Source organism: Chiroxiphia lanceolata, chromosome 9, assembly GCF_009829145.1.
Source record: "Chiroxiphia lanceolata isolate bChiLan1 chromosome 9, bChiLan1.pri, whole genome shotgun sequence".
Lineage (NCBI taxonomy): Eukaryota > Metazoa > Chordata > Aves > Passeriformes > Pipridae > Chiroxiphia > Chiroxiphia lanceolata.
In genome coordinates, this window is record NC_045645.1 from 19,123,625 (window position 1) to 19,146,097 (window position 22,473).

Sequence of the window (22,473 nt, forward strand, 5' to 3'; positions counted from 1 at the left end):
GCATCACCTAAGCTTTAAAATAAGGCTTTATTTGCATGGATTGATTTCACCCTACTGAACAACACTTAAACGATATTTTTGTTAACAAGTAATTTCTCTAAACAAAGTTTTATTGTTCTCTTAATTTACAGGACAAAAGAAAACTGCAAGAAGAAATTACAAAGAAACGTCTAAAAGTGGAAGAGGAAAAAATGAAGCACCAACATTTAAAGGTAAGTAAAGTGCTGGATTTATGTAACTAAAGACAGCCTCAAGTAACACAGCATGAATAAAGGTTTTGGATTTTGGAGTGCAAATCTTCATGCATTTAAGTCATGCTTTTACTGTCAAATTTTCACAGCTTTTTGGAGTCTTGCCAGAACTCCATTTGACTTTAAGAAGCATCATTCTTTGAAAAAAATTACATTCCAGAGCTGGTGTTATTTGATCACTTTCATGGCATAAAATGAGATCATAACCAGGAATAACTCACAGATGAAAACTAAGCCTCACATGTCAGACTGGGTGTGCTCACTCCCTAATCCCACTACAGCAACCTTACTTGGTACAGGGTGCAGCACAACCATTAAGTCTAATTGTACTGTTTTCTAGAAAAAAAGGAGCCTATTTTTGGGGGGCAGGTTATAGGCTTTTTTCAGTTTGTTTAATGACTCTTTAGTAAAATAATGCTGCTTCTTTATATATTATAAAAAGAAAAAGAATAAATGATGCAAATATTTCCCTCAAATATGGCCTGGTAAACTCAGGATTATAAATTCCAAGTTACTGAGAAACTAAAAGACGCACCTCTGCAGAGACTTGAAATTGCAGTGATTTCTACCCAACATCACTATTCTTTAAATGTCTGCTGCAGTTTGGCAGTACGTGTCATGTAGGGAGATAAGACAAAATCTGTGCTTCTAGAAATATGCAAGTCTTGGTATTTTACATACCCTTTTCATTATGTGAGCAGATAAACAGTTTCAAGAAGATATGTTGAATCTAACACCAGAAGCATGGCGCGTCTCCTCCAGGAAATGAGAGAGAAGCATATTTAAAACAGACTCCTCCTCAAAACAGACACCAGATCCTGGGTTTCATCCACCCTCTTCTTTTGTGTCAAGCCAAAAAAAAATGAGAAACTATGATAAACTAGTTCACTAGTGGGCCAGGAGAGCTAACACAAAAGTCACCCATGCTCAGGTTTTATTTTTATTTTACTCCAAAGACAGGCTTGACTGACTGCGTAACATCTTATTTAAAAGGAAGAGGAATATCTTTTCCAAGTCCTGCAACTATTGAGCAGCAAACATGTGACCATCTTCACCTTAGTACATGGTTACGTGGAGTACTGAAAGTTATGTTTCAAGTTTCCACGTCTATAAATTCAGAATGACTCTTTTGCCCTTCTTTATAGAAGGATAAACTGATCTGTTCTAGACAACCAGCTAATCCTCACTGCTGCTGTGTGCAGACAAAGCCTTAGGGCAGTTTCCTTACAGATTTAGTATGTTTGTAGACAAAATTAATAGGTATAATGGAGTTTTAAAAGTTAAGAAAGCAAAAACTCACCTTGCACTTATTCTGAGGAAGTTTTATGGAGTTTTTACAGATGCTAAAATGCTCCTGGAAAAATGCTGCTGAAATAGGTTTCCTTTGGAAGAGAACAGAGAGTATGATTCCTTCGCCTGTTCCATGAAAAATCATCCAGTAGAATTTTTAAATTAAAATCAGTGGTATTGCATATACAAAGTGAATCACAGATCTATAGAGAAAATTATTCACTTGGCAAAGAAGGATCAAGTATACATTTAAATATATATATATATAAGGTGTATAAATACATACATATCACCCAATATCAAATGCAACATTACTGCTGAACATCCCCTGCTTGATGCCTTAGAAGTTTTGTCCTTTAATGAACATTTATGCTTCAGCCTAATCTAGGTATTTCAGTGGAGTAAAACAACGAAAGGATCTAGTACATAAATTGCTTTAAAACATATTTAGACTTTTAAAACATTAGGACACTGGTAAATTTTATAGAAGAATCATTTCCCTAGTGACTGATTTCACTCATTTACACTTTTACCAATTGTTCACAGTGAAATCTAGAGCTCTATGACCTACTGAACATAACTCGCACCTGTCCCCTAGGTTAGTAAATCTCACTGTCAAATGGATGTTCCTGTTAGCTGGACATCACTGTCCTGTTCCTCATTTTGTCCTTCATTCCTATTTATAACCCTTAGCAACAGGTTTATTAAAAGGCTGTTGTTTTGTTTGAGGGGAGGGGTTGGAGCTTTTTTTTTAGTGTTTTTGTTTGTTGTGGTTTTTTTTTAAAAAAACTTCCTTTTTGTAAATAGGTATCTCTGCCCTGGCTTCCCAATGACTCTGTTTGCTATCCCCAAGCAAACTTCATACCAGAAAGGCAGGGATGAGGCATCATAACAGATCTTAGTTACCTGGTAGAATTATAATGGAGAAGAAATATATATCCCTTACATGTGCACTTCTGCCACGTGAAGTAGAGGGCATTCAAGCAAATACATCTGTGTGGACAGGGCTGCACAGAACTGCAAGGGGCAATGGGGGCTGCTAGTGAGGGTACCGGGCAAATTTCACCAAGTAATTCTAGATGCACCAGCAACTAATTCTTCCTTCTACCTGAATTCCTTCTCACTGAGACAAAAAGAGAAAGGACCAGACAGAGTTGCTTGAAATGCAGTCAACACTGATTTGCATGTCCTTTCCATGGGCTTTTATAGTTTAGCTTATTAAGTTTCTGGCTTCTGACAATGCCTGAACTCCATCAGTGCTCCCCTGTAGGCGCTAGTCACACGCTTTCTTGTTCCAGCAGTTAACAGTGTTGAACTACATTTTCTCTGAAAAACTGAAAACAACTTATGCCTTCCCAAAAATGCCACAAGGTGAACTGCCACAGCCCTGCGAGAGCAAGACCCACAAACTCAAAACACCCTTGCCTTCCAATGAAGGATGAATCTTTCAGTGCTAGTCCAGCCTTGTTAAGGACTACAGTGGAGTTATACCTGGAGCACACATCATAAATTATTCACTGAATTTGTAGAATATTGTCGCACTACTCCTGATGTGACCACGAACTACAAAAATAAAATTATTCCTTTCATTTAAGTGGTCAGCACTCTGTCCATTCCCAGAGTCTTACCACATCACAATGTATAAGTATCCCTTTCCCTTAACATACTGAGCCTAATGCAAAATGAAAATGCTTTTATGTCAGTGCTATAACACATGCATGACCTAGTACTGAGATAGAAACATTTTGCCATGGAAAGAAATGCCAGACAGCAGAAAGAACCTGGCAGCCCTGAAGCAGCTGCTCCTGCACTCATTGGTGCCACTGCCTGGATGGAGCAGACTTGAAAAACATCTTGAAAAACATCTTTTATTCAAAGGCTGTTTCCAAATACACAATGTGTCATTCTTTTAAAAATGGCTAATTAAATGAAAAAGGTTACATGGCATTTAGTTGGGAGCAGCAGCAAACTACTCTAGAAAAATGCAAAAATAACACTATTGTATTATGTTATTTTGTATTATGTATTTGGCGAGTTTGTTTTCTTGGGCCTAACCCTATACATACGCAAAGCTTTTGTTGATTTCAACAGATGTTATCAGTTTTTGAGGTCTACAGTGGCAGCCCTGCTGTAAATCTCACAAGGAACTATAGATTTATTTTTGGAGATATCAATGCTAGACTAATTCAGTTCCATCCAGGATCAAAATCTCACTTTCTAGGAGCCCTACTTATCATTAAAATCTAAATAGCTTGATTGAAAGGGAATGAATAACTATGTTCCCTCCAGCTTGAGAACGTAGTATTTTGTGGTCAGTAGGAGTTGTGCCAACACTAGGCTACTTGCATCTACCAGATCACATAGAACTCTTCTATTAAAATCTGCATTTATTTAACTAGAGCCTAAGACACAACTACCAAGAAGTGCTGCCAAGTGATTCTACAGAGAGAGTCAAGGCTCAGGATTGTCTGGAGTAGCCCTTATTTCCCACAGATTTCCTAGGATCCAGTGTTGAGAGAGAGAGAGAGAGAGAGAGAATGAGAGAGAATACTGTCCTGAGGGACTAAGGCAACTGTAAACATTGCTCTTACATCCCACAGGTAAAAAGAAACAAATAAAAAAAAAAGCACCACGAAGTGCTACAGACTTCCCAACAAGCCTGTTCCAGACATACTTTCCATGACATCATATATGTCACATCAAACAACTGCAAAACTGCTTTTAAATGCAATCAGATCCAACATACCTGTTCCTCTGCCAGTTGGACCTCAGTAATAACCTCACATAAAGTACACAATAAACAGAAAAGAATAGGAAGCAACAGTTTAATTGACTCAACACAGGATGCAGGCAGGGATTCCAACAGCCACTGCAAGCAGCACTGAGGTTAATGCAGCCTTCTTTACCAGAGCTGGCACAGCTGTGCCTCAAAGCAGCAGTAGTCAAAATTCAATTTAATCAGGTTGCCTTATGCCAAATAGAGCACAAGACTGTGGATTGGGTCTCTGGCATCAAGACAAATACAGTAAATGGTTGAATATCCTAACTTTAGGGTTCTCTTACTTGTCTGTTTTTCCCCTTCAGAAAAAGGCCTTGCGAGAAAAATGGCTCTTGGATGGCCTAAGTTCTATGACTCCAAAAGAGCAAGAAGAAATGCAAAAGCAGAATCAGGAGGACCAACAACGGACTCATGAGTTGGAACAAGACATTTTCAGGTAGGGTAGTACCCCTGCCCTTGGGTCTGGGTTAAAACGGTCCCTTCTGAAGAATCCCTTACTTTGTAAAGGATTAAAACTTCAGCAAGGGCTAAACATATCCAGTTTACACAGAGTAAAGCCAACTTTGTTATGTTTTTTAGACAGCTAAAATTATAGAATACACAATGCAAGCTTCCATACTGTGAATTTTATCAACTGTACAATAAATATATTGCAGTGTATTTGTTTCTCTAATTCCAGATATCCCTTCCATGCTGTATTCAATAGACATAAGCCACAATATATGGGTTTTGCTCTGAGATAGCAATTGTTGAATCAGAACTTAAAAATAACAGTAGATAGATTTAAAAATTCATCAGTTTTACTAGGTCCTGCACAGCCTGTACCTGGCTTTTACCGTAACACAGCACTTCACAACAGTATAGGCTGCTTAGCCCCAGTAATATCACTTGCCTTATTTTCACTTTTCATGCTGTTTTGTATTCAGTTTATTCCCAGAAGCCTGCTATAGCAAAGGTCTTTTCCTACCTTTCATTAGAGATGTTCCTACCAATCTCATTGCCTAGAGCCTCCCTACCCCATAGGGCTAACATTAAACTGCAAAGTCTCACAAATGACTCCTTTATTTACTAGGAACATGATTCTAGGTTGATTGATAACCACAGCTGTAGAGTCTTTTGGTACTGTTTTTGCAGTAATTGTCCTGATTTTGTCATCAGCTCAGTGGCTTTAATTTTAATTGACTTAGATATCAAAACTGAACACATATAGTGGGTTTTACTTTTCTGAAAACTTTTTTTAGGATTACTAGAACTCATCACGATTACAAATAGTGAAACAGTAATTCAATTAGAGTTTCAAACCTGAAAAACACCTTTAATTCATGTAAGAAAATTAGCAAAGGAATATTCCTTCTGCTTGAGATCTATAGACCCAAAACTTAACAAGGGCTTATAAGTTTTAGAGTTTAGCTTTCAAAAAAGATGCCCATAGGAATTTGAGAGAAGATTTTTAAATATATTTGTGCTTTAAGGAAGGAGAAATCAAAGAGCCAAACCCATCATTGGTCCCCAGTTGCTTTCTTAAACAGGGAATTTTGTGTGTGTGTGTTTGTTGAGGTTTTCTGTTTGTTTTGTTAGTATTGGTGGTTTTTTAATTTCTATTTTTATGCCTGTTGTTAGCAGAAATGTAGGTAGGTATGAATTCTTTTCCTGCATAGTTCCAGAGTCAGCTAACTACAAGCACAAGTAATGTTTCTATATCTAAGTGGCTGATCATGTGACCATAAACCAGCAATTTAAATGCTAATGAAAATTAATTAAATAAGTTTACTTGCAACTGTAAGCACTGCAGTGGAAAAAAACTCCAATAAATGTTTGCTTGCAGTTGCTGGGCATTCTCCTCTTATTAAAAACATTCTTCTTTTCCCAAGAATATAAGGCTATTTGTTTTATTACGCTTGTTCTTTAATAAAACCTGTGAATGGTTATTCTTATATTTTTTATATATGCTGCTCTTTCACAGCAATTAATTTTTTCATGGCAAACTAAGCATTTTCACAGCTATTTGTTGTTAATACCAGTGTTACCAACCAATTTTCCCTGCCTGTAACCTTTTCCCGGGAAGTTCCAAGAAATTGCTTCCTCCTTAAAATGATTCCTTTTTCTTAACATAGATCTGAAATTATGATTAAGTGACAAGGGCAGTATAACACAAAATGACATGCTGTCTTGACTCTTACTATAACACAAGTATAACACATCCTAGAAAAGAAAATCAATACAGAAATGCTCCCTATTACATTCCTGAGCCATCCTGGTTTTAATTCACCATTGGTGAAGTTCTAAAGACACATGAGATGTTTTTAAGGCCTTGATATCAAAAGAAATATTTTCATTACTGATATATTTACTTTCCTTAAAAAACAATATATACACACCTTAGCCTTTGGCAGCTTTTATCTTCACAATACACAGAGGACTCGGACAAGGACATTTGATTTTACAGATAAAGAATGGAAGCAGAAGAGCATACCTGGAATCATGTGGGAACTTTCCTCTGAACTAGTAATTTACACAGGTTTATTCACATCAAGCATTTTTTTGCTATAAATTATATTTCCTACCATTCCTCAACAGCTGTCTAGCAAAGGCCTCTAGAAAAACATCCATGTTGCCTTCCAAATAGCATTACATTTTGTTTATACATACCCAGGACAGTTTCAAACCAGCCAGTAGCAATATAGAAACCTAGTAACACAGAGTTCAGTGTGAACAAAGTCCACTAAAAAAACCCATAAAATATGCACTATTCAGTACTTGCACAGGGCCTTTGCTATGCCATCGATATCAACCAAGCAAACAAAAGCTTGCTTGACCTTTGACCTATCCTGTAAATCAAAGATTGCTGACCTGATCATGTTGACATGTTATACAGTAAGAGTAACAAATTTTGAGAGGCTCAGTAAAATTTTTTCTTTTAAGCATCTCACAATTAAATTCCCTTGATTCAGATACATTCTGTCTCCTGTGACATACAACCCCCACATGGGTTTTATCTTCAGTTAAAAAAAATCTGAATCACTTTAAAGACTTTTTGAATACCCAATACAGTCTTTGTTTCTTTCTGCTGAGAGGACAATTGCAGAGAGATTTACAGTACTGCCATGATCCTTCCCATCACCCTCCTAAATGGGACCTCTGTTTTGAAACGCACTTTACTCCAGTGTCAAGTTGAGCTAGTCTAGTTAGTATGTCTGCTAATCAGTTCAGATTTGAGTATTTTTTGATAAAAGGGAGAGTTCCATTCCCTGTAACAGTGACAAAACAGTGAATAGCAAGTGGTCTGAACCACTTTGCAGACAAATGGCTGAATGCTTTGGTTGCAGACAAAAAAAAAATTGCATTAACATTATCAGTTCTATTAACCCTCTTTACATGTAAGAGGCTTCAGTGAACAAGTGAACACATCCTGATCAGGGTACAAGCTGAGTGAAGAACTAGGAGTCCTGTTTTCTTGTTTAATCTTCAGCTGGTAACATTCTTGATGGAATTAGTTGCTAAACAACATACTTAAAAATGCAAAACAACTAAGGTCTATTCAATTGTTTGTAATGTGATACATGAAGGCAGACTAAGGCTATACTCCAGAGCTGCAAAAGCATTTGACTTACCTTAGAACATGTGAAGACTTGCTTAACTGCCTTTTCCTCTTAGTCAGGAATTCTTCAGGGTGGTATCCTCCTATCTGCTTTTCATTCTTAAGCCCTTTTTTTTTTTCTGGGGTGGCAGTGGTGCCAATCCCGGCAGATCAGCTGGTGGCCAGCAGCAGCCAAGAAAAATCCATAGATTTTCTTAATTCAGCTACTACTTTGGCAGAGAAATCTTTCATTTAGTGTCTTGGCTTCTAAGGTTTCCTCTTTCATCCACACCTCTCTACTACTTATTTTTCCCTCTCAGATAAGCACTACTCCAGAGAAAGAAAATATTCAAAGGATTGATTTAATACAGTAGCTACATCATACTTCCATTTCTTTCCAAAAACCAGAAGCCCTGTCAAAAAGATCATTTCTTAAATTGCTCATGTAGCTGCTACACCCTTTCAAGACAAATACAAACTGTGATACAACTCCATAAAGATATCATTGATTTAGAAGTTTCTAAAGATTTAAACACACCAGAAAGATCCTGGCCTAACATTTTAACCGCATGAAGTCCATTTCTTTGAATTATACAAATCACATATCTTAAAAGTTTTCTTGCCTCAAATTCCAATATACATATTTACAACATCCTCTGAAAACAAACCATCAAAATCTATGTCTATGAGTGCAAAAGAGATGCTTAAGGTCTAGATGCAATCCCAAGTCATAGGTATGAGAATTTTTCTCTAACCCCACTGAGCACTGAATCAGTTCTCTTTATTACTATACAGAGTGGGTGTTAGCATGGGTGTGAGAGCATATATAAACTTTAATACTTTTCTTGATCACCCAGATAAATATATGTGGTTTATAATCTTTGGTTTACTTGTGGTTGTGTTTTCTCTCCCTCCCCACTCTCTCTCTTTTTAATATCTCCAAGATTTTTCCTCCTTTTCTTTCACCTGTGTGTCTTCAAGTGTTTCAAACCAAGAATAAAATAAACCCACAGTATAAGGTAATGAATTTTTCAGTTCATTATGCTTATGTGCATTTTTCATTATTAATTTTCACATTATGATAAAATTGCAATCAAGTCTCATCTAAAAATACAACATTTCAATATATTAAATGAAGACTGTTCTGTAAGTGCAGAAATATGACACACAGTCATTACATTATTTTATAGCTGTCCAAGTATATTCATCCCCCTCATTATAAAATTTTTAAGTTCTAGCACTATAATCAGTACCTTTGATCAGGGTCCTAAGGCCATCTTGCAGAGCTCAGGTCTGAAGTGTTGGTAACTTTTACATATTTTTTTTTTTTTAGCTTTTACTTTCATCCTGAATTTTTATTCACATCTCAGTTCCGAGATCTGTGATACCAAAAAAGATGTTTTCATTAACAGATGAAAGTCCATGTAGTACTCTATTAGTGTAGCTCTACTTATCTGAGTTTAAATAGGGTAAGAGTCATAATATTAATTCAGATTCCTCAAACAGTCGCACAGAAGGAAACAAATAATGCTTATCTGCTGGCCTGCATTCAGCTCTTCTAGTCTGCTTACTTTAAAAGGAATGACAGACTTTTATTATTAATGTTGACTGTGGTGTAATATTGTGAATCCTGGCACATAGTAAAGAATAAGTCAAAATACAACACATTTTTTCCCCTCAGGGTTATAGGCCAATATTTCCATTACCTTATTTGTAACTGTGTCTCAGATCATCTAATTGTAACTATTCTGACTGATCTCAGCAACTAGTGATACCAGTTGCAGCTAACTTAAGTCTACAGTCATTGATTTCTGACATGGATTCAAAAGCAAGGGAAGGCATGTTTCACTCAAATGTGGAAGGCTTTGAAATTTTCTTTTTATTTCTTTACGGTTTTTTTTCTTAATCATTGTACTCAGTTTTAACATGTAAGAAACATATAATATAGACTTAACATATAACAAGAATGAATCTGTGATGGCTTTTAAGCAGTACAAGCCTACAGCAAGTGTCAGTGGCCCAAAAGAAATTCTGACTGCTGAGCCTCAATCTTCCTTTTACATAACAATAGTTAGCCTACCAGGCAAGATTAAACTGGCAAAATAGCTCTGGTTTACACTGCTAAAATCTGACAGAGAATATCCAGTTTGTATATTTGATATCCCTAAGAGGTAGGCTTATAGCTCTCACTGACTAGACCTGGGCACAAACAAGGTTCCTCCTCTAACAAAAAGCCTCTCAAAAAATCATTCCTTAGTGTTGGAAATCTCACTCAATTGCAATCTTAGAAAGGGAATGCTATTAGCATCTGATGCAAAATGTATCACACCTATGTGAACTATCCAGTTTTCTCTTGCAAATTCCCTTGTGAGGATATTGCTTGAGCAAACAGTGCAAACATGACCCTTCCCAGCTGCCTGTCCTAGGTGCACTGTGCATTACATGGTTGCCATTCTGCTGAAAATAAATGCTCCACAGAAATGAGATTCCAGCAGTTTTCCCAGAAAATTAAGAACACAAAACGCCAATGAGTGACTAAGGACACATGAATGTCAGTAAAAGCCTTAGTTCACAGTGCCAAAGAGAAGCCCTTGAAACTTTCTAGTGTTTTTAAATCTGTGGCTACACAAGCTCTGGACTAGACTATTATGAATGTTACAAATAACATCACATGAGCATATCTTGCATTTTTAATCAAGATTTTTCCCCTGAAGAATCAACCTTCAGGCTGTCAGTCAAGCACTGTAACACCTGTTTTATCAAAGCAAAGAATTTTGAAATTCCAGAACCCACATTCACACATGTAGAACTGTGGAAAACCATCTTGGCATCTTGGATCTGAACACAGAAAGACACACCCTCAGAAAGCCCCTACATGATCCTGGGTGTTTGCAAGGTTTTCATTCTCAATCCCATACAGACTGGAAAACAAGAGAGTTTAGTCTCTTGAGCAGGTTTCTTCCATTTCAAAATTCACACAATTATGAAGTTATTACTTCTTAAAAGTAGTGTGAAAGCACATTGCTATTATTATTTATAGCTGTATTAATTTTCATATTAGAACGTTAGTTAAGAGCAGTTTTATCTACTTGTACTTGCAAATACCATTACTATTTTACCAAAACATCATATCTGTTCTACATCTCAGAAATACACGTGCAATTTGATTTCCATTGATAGACATGGTTCTCCTGAAATTGTAGCTTCTAATTATAGACTGACTAGAACTTTTCTCTGTGGGGGATCCTCCAGAATATGGTTTGGCTCCATAAAATAAAATACATATGAGGTGATATACTGTAGCCCTTTAAGTACTACTGGGTACAAGAACATTCTCCTGACTCTCTTGTAACAAAAGAATTTGCTTCTTTTCATAATCTGTACCAGTATACGTGCCAAAATCATAACCCTGGTGTGTGTATACTAGATTCCTACATCTTAGTTACAACAGAAAAATCACATTTCTTGAGACAATGTAGAAAATTTGCTTAGAAATGAGGAAATTATGTGCAGGGCCTATATTCCTTTTCTATTCCTTCTCTAAACATGATAATTTCAGTCACTGTTTTCAAAATAGGCTCAAAAGTAATCTATGGTAGGTTTTGTTTGTCGTTTTGTTGGTTTTTTTTAATGAAAATACTATTTCACACTTATTTCCCAATGCATATGAAATTGTAAGCTGACATCATATTAGAGCAAAATTTTTCAGGGTAAGTAAAGCCAGCTTTACTGATGTCCATATTCACAATGCATCAACTCTGCAGTGCTGTTCTCTGTCTGGTATTAAATCAAATGCAATTGTGATTGCAGACTGGAGAAGGAAATTGAGGTTCTGGAAAGACAGGAAATGGAAGTCTCAGCTAAGGAAGAAGCAATCTTAAAGAAACTGAAATCTGTTGAGAAAACAACAGAAGACATAATAAAGGTTAGTTCCAAATTATTCCAGAAATAGAGTTTATTACTCATTCATCATCATAACCAGGGAAAGGGGAACTAGCTGGATCCCATGAGTGGTCATAAGCTTTTGTCTAAAATGACAGTAGTCACAAGAGGGGCCAAGATATTCTATTGTTTAAGTGCCCAGATGTCTCCATTTGCTTGTTTACGGGAGTGGGGAAGCAATTCCTATCATTACTCATTTATAGCACATCGCCAAAAAAATAGCACTGCCACTGACACCAACCAGCAACTTTGCATCTCAGCCACAGACAGACATAACAGGTACAGATCAAGTACAGACGCAGGTGTTTTCATATTCCTGCAGGTGATGTGCCCAGCTAAACTGCATCATGCTTTCCCCTAAGTCCCTGAGAGGTTGTGATGAAACAAAACTTAATGCTATCAATCATGAGTCTTTGTCAAAAGATCATTTTAGTATTTTAAAATCATCCTAAATCATCTCAAAAAATATAGTGATAAAACTAAACTTCAGTTCTCCAGTTTTTCTTGTATGCACACATATACACACACTCTCTAAAGATACTCAGGGAGATAAGTAAAACTTGAAAGCCAAAGTGTAACCTTTGAAAAAATCTTTGAAGCCAACCAGGTTGAGCCACAGTGGGAGGCTAAGTTACTGTTTAACACTTCATAATATTTTGTCCTTCCCTGTATGACTTGGAATCATATTGGCAAAAAAGACCACAGAAATTTCACTTTCTCCTTGCCATGCTCCAACTGAGCAGGTTTCACTTTTAGCCCCTTCTCTGTATGAAGCTGTGCACTCAAAAGGGTAAAACTATCAGGGAAGCCTAAGCACTGTCTAATTAACATCTTAAAACTAATTATCGCATTTATTTTTAACCGTTCTCTTTCCCACCTAGTCTGTGAAGACTGAAAAAGCAGGATTTGAAAAAGGTACGTTTAGTTAAAAGAATATTTTTTCAAAGGTTCTTGTAGAAGTCCGTTAAAACATACTAATGCTTTATGAATCTGTGGATGTTCTTTACTCAGAGTCAGCAGACTACATCTATGCCAGCATACCTGACCTTCCCAAGCACTTCAGGCCTTCTGCACTGAGAAGTACAGCACATGCTGCCACTGATGATGAAGAAAAGAGAAAAGGTACTGCTTACTAGTAACTAGGTGTCAATATGTGCAAAAACTTCCTATTAATTGAATCTAATACACCTTAAGCAAAGAGTAAACATTATAGATATGAGACACTGCTGTTCTCATTTAAGCTGTGTTACTGGTTAGGTCATCAAAATTGAGAAGTGAGACACTGGTGTAAGATATGTGCCACTGAGAATAAGTCTTTTCATTACTGACCCTTCTTTCCAGCACTTCATTCCTTTGCCTGGCAAAATTTTAAGTACATCCTCCCTTCATATCATGCATTTCACATTTTCTACCCACACTTAACAGCTGTTGGGCAGCCAGCAGTAGCCTGGTTATTTCCCAACTACCACAAAGCCTCCTAAGCTTCAGAGTGCCCAAGACTCTTTAGCATCACAGCACATTGATCCCTTTCAGCTGTTAGTGCTCAGCACAACACCAGGGGCAAGGTTAAATCTGGATTGCTCAATCTATCGTGTAATGAAAACTGGCTCCTCAGCAGTTGATTTTTCCTCACAGAGTTAGATCCAAATGAAAGTATTTTTTTTCCAGATGATGACAGGGGACATTCAAAATGAGAATCCAATATATTGGTTGTGTATGTGATAATATCAAGTATTTGATAATTCATTCCAATAGTCATTCTCTATCACTGTCAGAACTCTTCTATATTTCTTGTAGCTGTTGCATTATCAGTTTAAACACTTGTTTCTTTCAACAGCATTGTTTGCCATGGAAATTAAAGTTGAAAAAGACATGAAGACAGGAGAAAACACAGTGTTATCAACAATACCTCTTCCATCAAAGGAGTTTAAAGAGACAGGAATTAAAGTCTACGACGATGGCAGGAAGTCAGTCTATGCAGTGCCTTCAAATGGCAGCACAACACAAAATGGCATGGATGAACTTGCTCCTGTTGAAGTGGAGGACCTGCTACGGCAGGCAACTGAAAAAAATTCCCAGTCTCCCACAGAGTATCATGAGCCTGTGTTTGCGAACAAATTTTGCAGGCCAGTTACTCCTCAGAAAGACAAATTAGTCCCTGGACCAAAACGGGAAGACACTGACAGAAGAGAGATGAATGGATTCAGCAATCAGACGGAACTCTCCTCCAAAACAGAGCTCTTTATGCAACAAAATAAAGAGAATGGGCTTGATCTGCCAACGGTAATACAGTCAAAGTCTCCCTCTCCAGTAATTTCCCATTCAGAGAAGAAAATGCACACTGATACTGAGAACAGGATGATTCAAAATGAAGAAAGAAAAGCTGGACATGAGGAATTAAAACCTTACCAGAACATAAGAGCAAGACAAGAGACAAGGCTTTTAAGTCTTAGTGAAACATCCGCTGCACCTCAAGAGGAGGAAGATGTTCGATACAACATTGTCCAAGCTGTGCCATGTTATGTGGACGATTCTGAGCCAGTAACAATGGTTTTCATGGGTTATCAGCGCATTGATGATGACGATGCAGAAGCAGACCAAAAGCTGTCACGATATGATGGGGTTATCCGTGCAGAATTGGTTATCATTGATGATGATGATGAAGATGACAGCAAATCTGAGAAACCAGCATATCATCCCATAGGCCACTACAGTCAGGTTTATCAGCCACCAGGCAGGAAAATCACAGAAGCCCCACAGACAAACACTGTGAGCAGTCTGGGCACAAGCCTGAACAAGGTACCCCACAAAAATTCCATCTCCCTGCAAGAACAAGAGGAATGCTTAAGCTCACCAACACACCATGCTCATCTTCATGGCCAGGTGTCTGGAGACGGTACAGAAGATCCCTCACTAACAGGTAACAGAAAAGGAAAATCGTGTCACTGCTGTTTGCTCATGTAGCAAACTGATATTGCTCTTACCTACTGGCAACTGTTTCACTTAGTATATTATTTGGATTGTTTCACAGACTAATATGCTACTAATAATCATTTCTTTGCTCTTATTTGTTAAGAAATGCCAATCTACATTTTGGAACTCTTGAATTATTTTGTCTTTAGCAATGCACTAGCTACCATACCAAAATTTGGAAAATAAAGTATCTCAGAAAAGCCATTTAACCTTCCAAGATTAAAAGTGGTTCTCTTTAAAGTTCCATTAATGCTACCTCAATTAGCAGAATTTGTTTTCATTTCTACCAAGTAACTAACATCATTGCTACTTATCGCTTCCTCCTCACTGGAATGTTTCCATGCCTGTCTGCATCCCAACTACTTCCTAGATCATCCAAATTGCTCTTTAAATCAGAAAGACAGCTTAATAACCAGCTTCACCTTGTATTGTTCCGAAATCAGCATTGCCAACATTGTCTTGACAGTGTTTATGCAAATTTTAACCTTTTTTCATTAACCTGAGTTTGATATTTTTATAGCTTGATAAAGAGAATTAAACAGTTTTCATCACTACATGTGGTTAGTCCAATAGTCCATAGTATTGTTTTTGAATACTTTTTATACTTTATTAATACAAAAGGTATCTATTTCTTTCTATAAAGTTTTTATTATAAAAGTTAAAAGAGCAATAGCAAAATCTTCCAGAATCATGGAAAGCTCTTCTTATTATTAAACTGCATTTAAGTATACTTACAGAGCAGCAGATTTCAGACAGTAGTCACATCCCACATCAAGGAAAAAAAGAACACTGTGCTTAAATTACGGGAAGATCAGGGATCTTGATCCCACATGCTCTCCCTCCAGATTATATTTCTGCAATTCGGCAACAGAAGTGTAAGGTTGGGCCCTGCCTAAAGCTGTATTAACAGCCCAGCAATTCTCTATACTACAGGTGAAGCCAAGAGAGAGGGTGATCATTGGATCATGTGAGGAGTTTCAGGTATTTTTGCATCAGTAGGTACTGATTGTTCAGTAAACAATGCTCTCAGCTTCTAGGAGTACCAACCTCATGGAGTCACGTACTTATCAGCTTGAAATACTCCAGCAGTGCTGCCCAGCCTTTCTGATCAATAAGGTCACCATACCTTTTTATCACTTGATAGACCTTTCCTTCTCTCAAGCACCAATCCTGCCATCTGCATATTTCCCTGTATCCTCCTGTACCAAGGGCTGCTGCCAGCAGCTCTTATGCCAGCAAGTGAAGCTAGTACAGGCAAGATAAACCCCTCCAGCAGCTGCTCCATCCCATTATAATTTGGGGATAGCCCTTTAATCCCCACATTGCACATATATAGGCAGACAGAGAAGTGACCCACCAGCAGGTTGCTACTGAACAGTTTTTTCATCCCACAGCCTGCTGAGTGGGTGCTTCTGAACAGATCCTGAGAAAGAGTTTTTCAAGTAGTAACCATAAAATCGCAGTACCATTCAGGTGGGCCATATACAGACCATGAGATGTTAGTTGAACACCTCTATCTGTAACCATCTCTGCTTATTTTTGTCTTCCAAGAGAAGCATCTGAAACTTCTACATTTTTCCCTGCCACTTGAACACTTCCCAAACAATCTGGGTTCTCTTTTGAGGTTAATGAAAAACCAACACTGACTTTCAGGAAAAGGGGCTAAGTGTAAATCCAGCAAAGACACTTGAGAATCTTATGTAAATCTGTATTTGGTCTCACTCATTTTCTTATAACTATTCCAACCACCGATGAGAAAGTAGCCAATTAGGAAAAAATTATCCCAACTAAATTAAAAGCAGTTGGGCAACTGCCTCAAAAATTCTCCCAGTCAGCACTGCCTCAAAGAGAGTGTCTTAATGCCTAGCACAATTTGGAACTAGGCCATATTCTTCTTTACCCCTCCACCTATTTATTGCCACTCCCTAGGACATTTTTGATCAGAGGAAAAAGCCAGGAAGTGACTCAATTTTTCCCAAGCAGTCCCATAATCCTACTGAGACTTCTAAAAGGGAAACAAAACCAGGAAAGCCTCTCAGTCTAAAACAATGTATTACACAGAGCTGTTTCTTAGAGAAATGAATTGTTTTCAAAGCTGATGTCCAGCCTAGCAGGTTCACCCTAAACATCACCAGTGAAAAGAGAGAAGTCAAAATTATTTTTGGTAACTCATCACTCATTACTAAAAAAAACTGTACAATAGAAAAAAATCCTCTCTGAAATTAGAGCTTTGGGAGGCAAATGCAGCATTTAAGCATCAAACAAGCATTGGGAACTCTCTGAAAGAGAATGGAAAGCAAGGAAGCACAGGACACACAAGGAAGATGGTCCCTTATGTAACAATCTTGCTTTGGGAAAGAAATGAACCTTTAGAGCAAGTTACTGAAAACGTTAGGGATGGCCAAGGACAGCTAGGAGGTAGAGGAATTGTTCCATGTCCCAATCTGTATAGAGAAATATCAGACTAAATCAGGAGCTTTTGGCATGCCCCCAAACTTACAAAGATGTAGGACATACCTCTTTCCATATAGGAACAATTTTCCTTTCCCCCTAAGCTTGGTGGGGGACCAATATCTCCAAGTATGTGCCCTCAGAAAAACCATACAGAGAGAAGGATGACAATGCTATTATTAGGACACCAGTGTTTTGCATTAGTAGAGCTTATTTTCTTCTTTAAATTTCAGGCAAATTAATTCAAGTGCAACTGTTTTGAAGATTCAATACTCATTAGGGAAATAAAGAGTCCTTGGGGGGAACAAAGGCTAGACAGAGTAAAATGAATAAGGAAATGGAAAACAAAAGCTGAATAAGCAGCAAAACCTACTACAGTGTGGAACAGGCTCTCATGGGCACAAAGGCCCAAGGCTTTTGGCAGTCTAGATGAGCTATTCTGTTTCCTTACCACTGGAACCTTTGCAACCTTCAATAAACACAATGGAGACAGCTCCATTTGCATTGAAGAAAGTAACATACAAAAATCCTTTTTAATGAAGACTCATGCATGCCATCTGTGCCTGTAATATATAGAGTAAGACAAAAACAGACCAGGACCAGGACTTGAATCCCTTAGAATTCCTCAGCCTGCAAGCAGTACACAGTCTTACAGGGTCTTTGTAAGAGCTAAGGTTAACATCAGTGGCCCTATGATATAAAGTTACACTCGGATGCTTCTACGATTTGCAACAACTTCAGCATTCAAAACATAACTCAAGTTGGACATTTGCTGACATGTATAAATCAAGCAAACAGCTGCTTTGACCCCGTCTCAGTACAGAGACATATGCAGGATGAAGGAACGAGACAGGCTATTTTGGGTGACTCTTCAAACTAACAGGTCAGAGGACTGGAGATTATTCCCACTGCATTCTCAGCTCAACTGTGTGCTGGGGGGGAGGCTCCTACATATCAAACAACAGCATTATATTGCTGTTCTAAAAATAACCTTAAATCGTTCGCCCTGCACTGTCACTTTCAAACTAACCCACATTATACCCAGTTGCAGGCAGTAGCCATGCTAATGTTTATACAGATATTGTTACTCCATCAGATGAAATCAGGAATATGACTAACCTCCACTCTGACTCAACACCAGGAGAAAATATAGTTTTCTATGAACATCAAGAGAAAAGGAAAAAGCTTCCAAACAGTTACAGCTCCCACTGAGGAGTTTAGTTTAAACAAAGAGTTTGTTTAATTATTCATGCATCCTTTTAATCTGACAGCATTCAGCCAAGGACAATACTATTTGTGTTCAGTGTGTTAGTGAAGGTAACAGACAGAAGATAGCTGCACTAATTTTCAAATAGTGATAATGGAGTAATTGCTTAATATACTTGCTTTATTGCAAAATTACCACAACTAACACCTTCTACTGATTTCTTTCTATAACACTAAAACAATGCTTATTCTGCTGGATTAACCACCGGAGGTATGTGTATTCTTCATTTTTCTAAATAAGGAAATTTTCTTCTTTTTCCTTCAGAAATAGAAAGAAAGTCTTAAAATGTAATGACTTTGGTTTTTCTTTTTCAGCTCTGAGGATGAGAATGGCAAAGCTGGGGAAAAAGGTGATTTAACAGCTGTAGTGACATGGAAGTAAAATTTATTACTCAAAGCAGAATAAAGCTAAGAAGACTTTCTTCCACATGCTTTTTCTGGATCATAATGCTTGTTTTGCCCTCTGTTTTATGGGCTATTTTGCCCTCTGCATAATCCAATGGACTTTAACAGACTTTCAGATTTGACCAACTGCCACATACACACAAATCACATCCTGGATTTTGTTAAAAGTAGTGGGAATTTACCTAAGGCCATGTATATAGAAGCATGAAGACATGTGCATACCTGTTCCCACAATCAGGAATATGCTGTTGCTATATACACAGAGCAGATAAACACCCACTGCCATGGAACTTCATGGGACATTGCTTCACATCAAAGTGTGCCAATCTATCCCATTTTAACCAAAAATGCCATCCCAGCATTTTTGTTTTAAAAGCACTGATTAATAAAAAGCTAAACATGAAAGAGAAGATCTGGAAGAAATGTAAATATAAAAACTGCTTTCCAATCATGCTACCTTGGCTGAAATTCAAAGCATTCCTTTTTAAGTGACAGCAGAACAAACTAAAAATAGTTAAGTCAGCATTTTTAAATATTTAGCCACCTTCTAGAGCTCCACAGTCCATTCACCCTCCTATGTTACATACAACAGTGTAGCCATCCTCAAACCTTGCTCCCTTCCCTGTGTCACATGTGCTGCCCACTCACAACCTCATAGATCAATCCTGTACATAATACTACAAACAGCCTGACCTTCTGAGCATAGTTTCACCTCCCAGCTTGCTCAGACAGTCCTGCTTTTCCAGGAAACTGGTCGCCAGACAGGCAGTGCCTGTTCGTCAAAACAAACAAACAAAAAGAAACCACAAAAAAGAAAACCAACCATAGTGTTTGGTATTCAGGTTTCAGTTGGCTGGGGAGCTAAAATTAAGCAAGCCTCACATCAAAAATATAGAGTTGCCAATGGCTTGTCCTGCAGCCGCAACAGAAAGTCTGTTATAGCTGCAGCCACTGCTGGGCACAGCTCTACAGCAAGGTCCAAGGCTGCCACCAAGGAACAAGTTAATTCTTTTCATAAGGGAAGGGATACGGGCCCTAGAAGCAGCCATAAGGTACAATCATACCCAGAAAAATCGAATCCAGGGCAGATTTTTCCAGTACATAGTTTTGGGGGGGGAAAGTGCCTCATAGCACACTACATACAGCCTTATATTCAAATCAGTACAATAGCTTTAATTTGGTAGGCCTTAGCCTGGTTTGAAACACTAAGCAGATAAAGCTCAGGTTGTGTTATTCTATCATAGCTGACTCAAGTTATGCACCAGCAAAAAACCACTAACTTTTTCACCGGTCTTCTTTTCAAAGCAGGAAACTGAAGCTACTACCTCATACTGAGGGCATGACAGTAGTAATTGGCTGATGTGTAGCCTTTAAACACTTGGTGGCTCCCAGTCTGCAGTATGTAATAATCTCAAATTTTAAGACTTGTCAGAAATGGTTACCTGGAGAGTGAAATAGTAAATAAGAACAAATAAATTTAATTGTAGCACACTTCCTCTATGTCTATCCTGGGATTTTTTTGTTGTTGTTGTTTTACAGTGGGTTTTTTTTCTTATGCTTCTTCTGTTATTTGCTGGTTGTGAGACCAGAGAGTTTCACCCTCAACCGAAGAGTTGGACTTGATGATCCTTGTGGGTCCCTTCCAACTCTGAGTATTCCAGTGATTTTGTGAACTCTTAACAGGATACACCAAAAAGTGAGAGAGTAGGAAAGCAATATGATTTAGTCACGAGCAGTTTTTGAAACAGCAGCAGACTGCTATGCCTTCCCCCACAATCTGTGCTATTAAACTGAAAAGCTCTGGAAAAGAGAGCAAAAATGCAACGACCATCAGAGTACTAGTCAAAGTAGATCAAAGGAAAGGAGACTGAAAAAGACTTCTCAATAGGGAATTCATAGTAATCTACAAGTGAAATTCACTACCAATACATGAAAAGTAACGTAAGAGAAGCACATTCCAAAGAACTGTGCTGATTGTGCTGTGCCACTTCTTCAGTTCTTCCCTTCACACATACCCCTTGGAGAAGCTGGGATCAGATTGATGTGAGCAAAGAATTCAGACCTACTAGCAGAATATCCCTGTTAACCATCCCTCTACTCACTTGGACTCTTCCTTCAGTCTGTACCAAACGTCTAAAATCACTGAGATATTAACTTTTGCATTGAAATACTGCAATATTCTGTAACTGTCATTTATCTTAAGTTATTTGGAAAGGGATGTTCCCACACAGAGCACAATTCACATGCATGACAAAAGAAAACAGTCCATACTTGCTCAATCAAAAGCTTAAGCACAGGTATCAAGCAAACACCCATTCCAAAATGTCCATCCGTATGAGCTGACTTAAATTTAAAGACTGAGTTTCTTAATAAAGCTTGAGATTCTTCCCAGTTAGTTCATTTAGGAATACTTCCTATTTTGGACAGCCTTCACGTCTCAAGTTTAAAGAAAGCGAGTAAATGAAAAGCACTGTTATCTGAACAAGGGCACCACACAGTGTTAGAAACTGGGATAGAAAACACAAGGCAGGCGATCTCTAACCTTCCCTAGGTAAATGAAAAACATGGCCGTAATTACTCTGAACATAATTACTCCCCATCTTGTGATTTTTGACAAAACAGGAAACAATTTAGAGCTCAGTGTAAGGAGGAGAAACGAAGCATACCTTTTTCTGGCTCATTCTGCAGCCTGAAATGTCAACTAGCAAAAAATTACTCCAAGTAAAGCACAGCAGCAATGAACTCTATTGCACTTGAGTTATGTGCATCAATTAATTTTCCTCCAAAACACAGGCACGGAACATGATTTGTAGCTAAGCCAAGAGCAGAGGACAAGTATTTGGAGGCTGCACCTAACAACTCAATCAAAACAGTAAATTACTTGTTGTGAGACTGATCACAAATTTCTACTTGGCTGGGAGTGTTTGCCTGTCTAGAAGCCAAACAGGAATACGCTAACTTTAATTTGTCATCACAAGTTTGAGATGAAAAGAAAAACACTGAAACCTCACTCTCTTCTGGCAAAGAAGTTTTCTTGACTTCAATGTTACTCTTAGGAAGCAATGGGAGTTTTCTTCTATGCAATATTGTATAATTCAAGGAAAAAATACAGCAGCCACTAGTGTCTCTACAACAAGACTACCGGTCACCTCTTTTCCTGCCAATATCAAACACTTCCATGGACTTTTTTTTCAAAGGAGTACACCAGGAATTTTGGAAGTCACTAAATACAATGACACTTTCCTTCCTCTTATCAGTCATGCAGGAAAAGGGCAGGGGTGGTTATGTGAACAGACATTACATAAAATTAGCAAGTCTTTCAATCAATTAAGTTGCAATACTGCACATAAGGGCTCATGTAAGAAACTGCACAATCTTACAAGCAATGGGAAGAAACAAGTTCTCCAGAGCAACTAACAAATTTGCCAATTGTGAAGTTGTATTAGATGCCGAACAAGGATTTTTTCTTATTCTTGAGGAAAAGAAACTGCATTATGAAGTGAAATTATTTTAATATTCAATTTCAATACTAGTTTGTC

General features: G+C 37.8%; 1 protein-coding gene across 1 annotated transcript in view; it reads left to right on the plus strand.

Moving 5' to 3' along the window:
• The window catches only part of PALMD (palmdelphin), a 49,661-nt gene extending 29,232 nt beyond the window's left edge, over positions 1–20,429 (plus strand). The window contains exons 3-9 of the mRNA XM_032697139.1: positions 132–212; positions 4,626–4,756; positions 11,708–11,822; positions 12,721–12,754; positions 12,851–12,961; positions 13,677–14,759; positions 18,845–20,429. Coding sequence (XP_032553030.1) covers positions 132–212; positions 4,626–4,756; positions 11,708–11,822; positions 12,721–12,754; positions 12,851–12,961; positions 13,677–14,759; positions 18,845–18,888 — 1,599 coding nt within the window. The 3' untranslated portion in view covers positions 18,889–20,429. The remainder of the gene's footprint in view (positions 1–131; positions 213–4,625; positions 4,757–11,707; positions 11,823–12,720; positions 12,755–12,850; positions 12,962–13,676; positions 14,760–18,844) is intronic.
• The last annotated feature ends 2,044 nt before the right edge of the window (positions 20,430–22,473 follow it).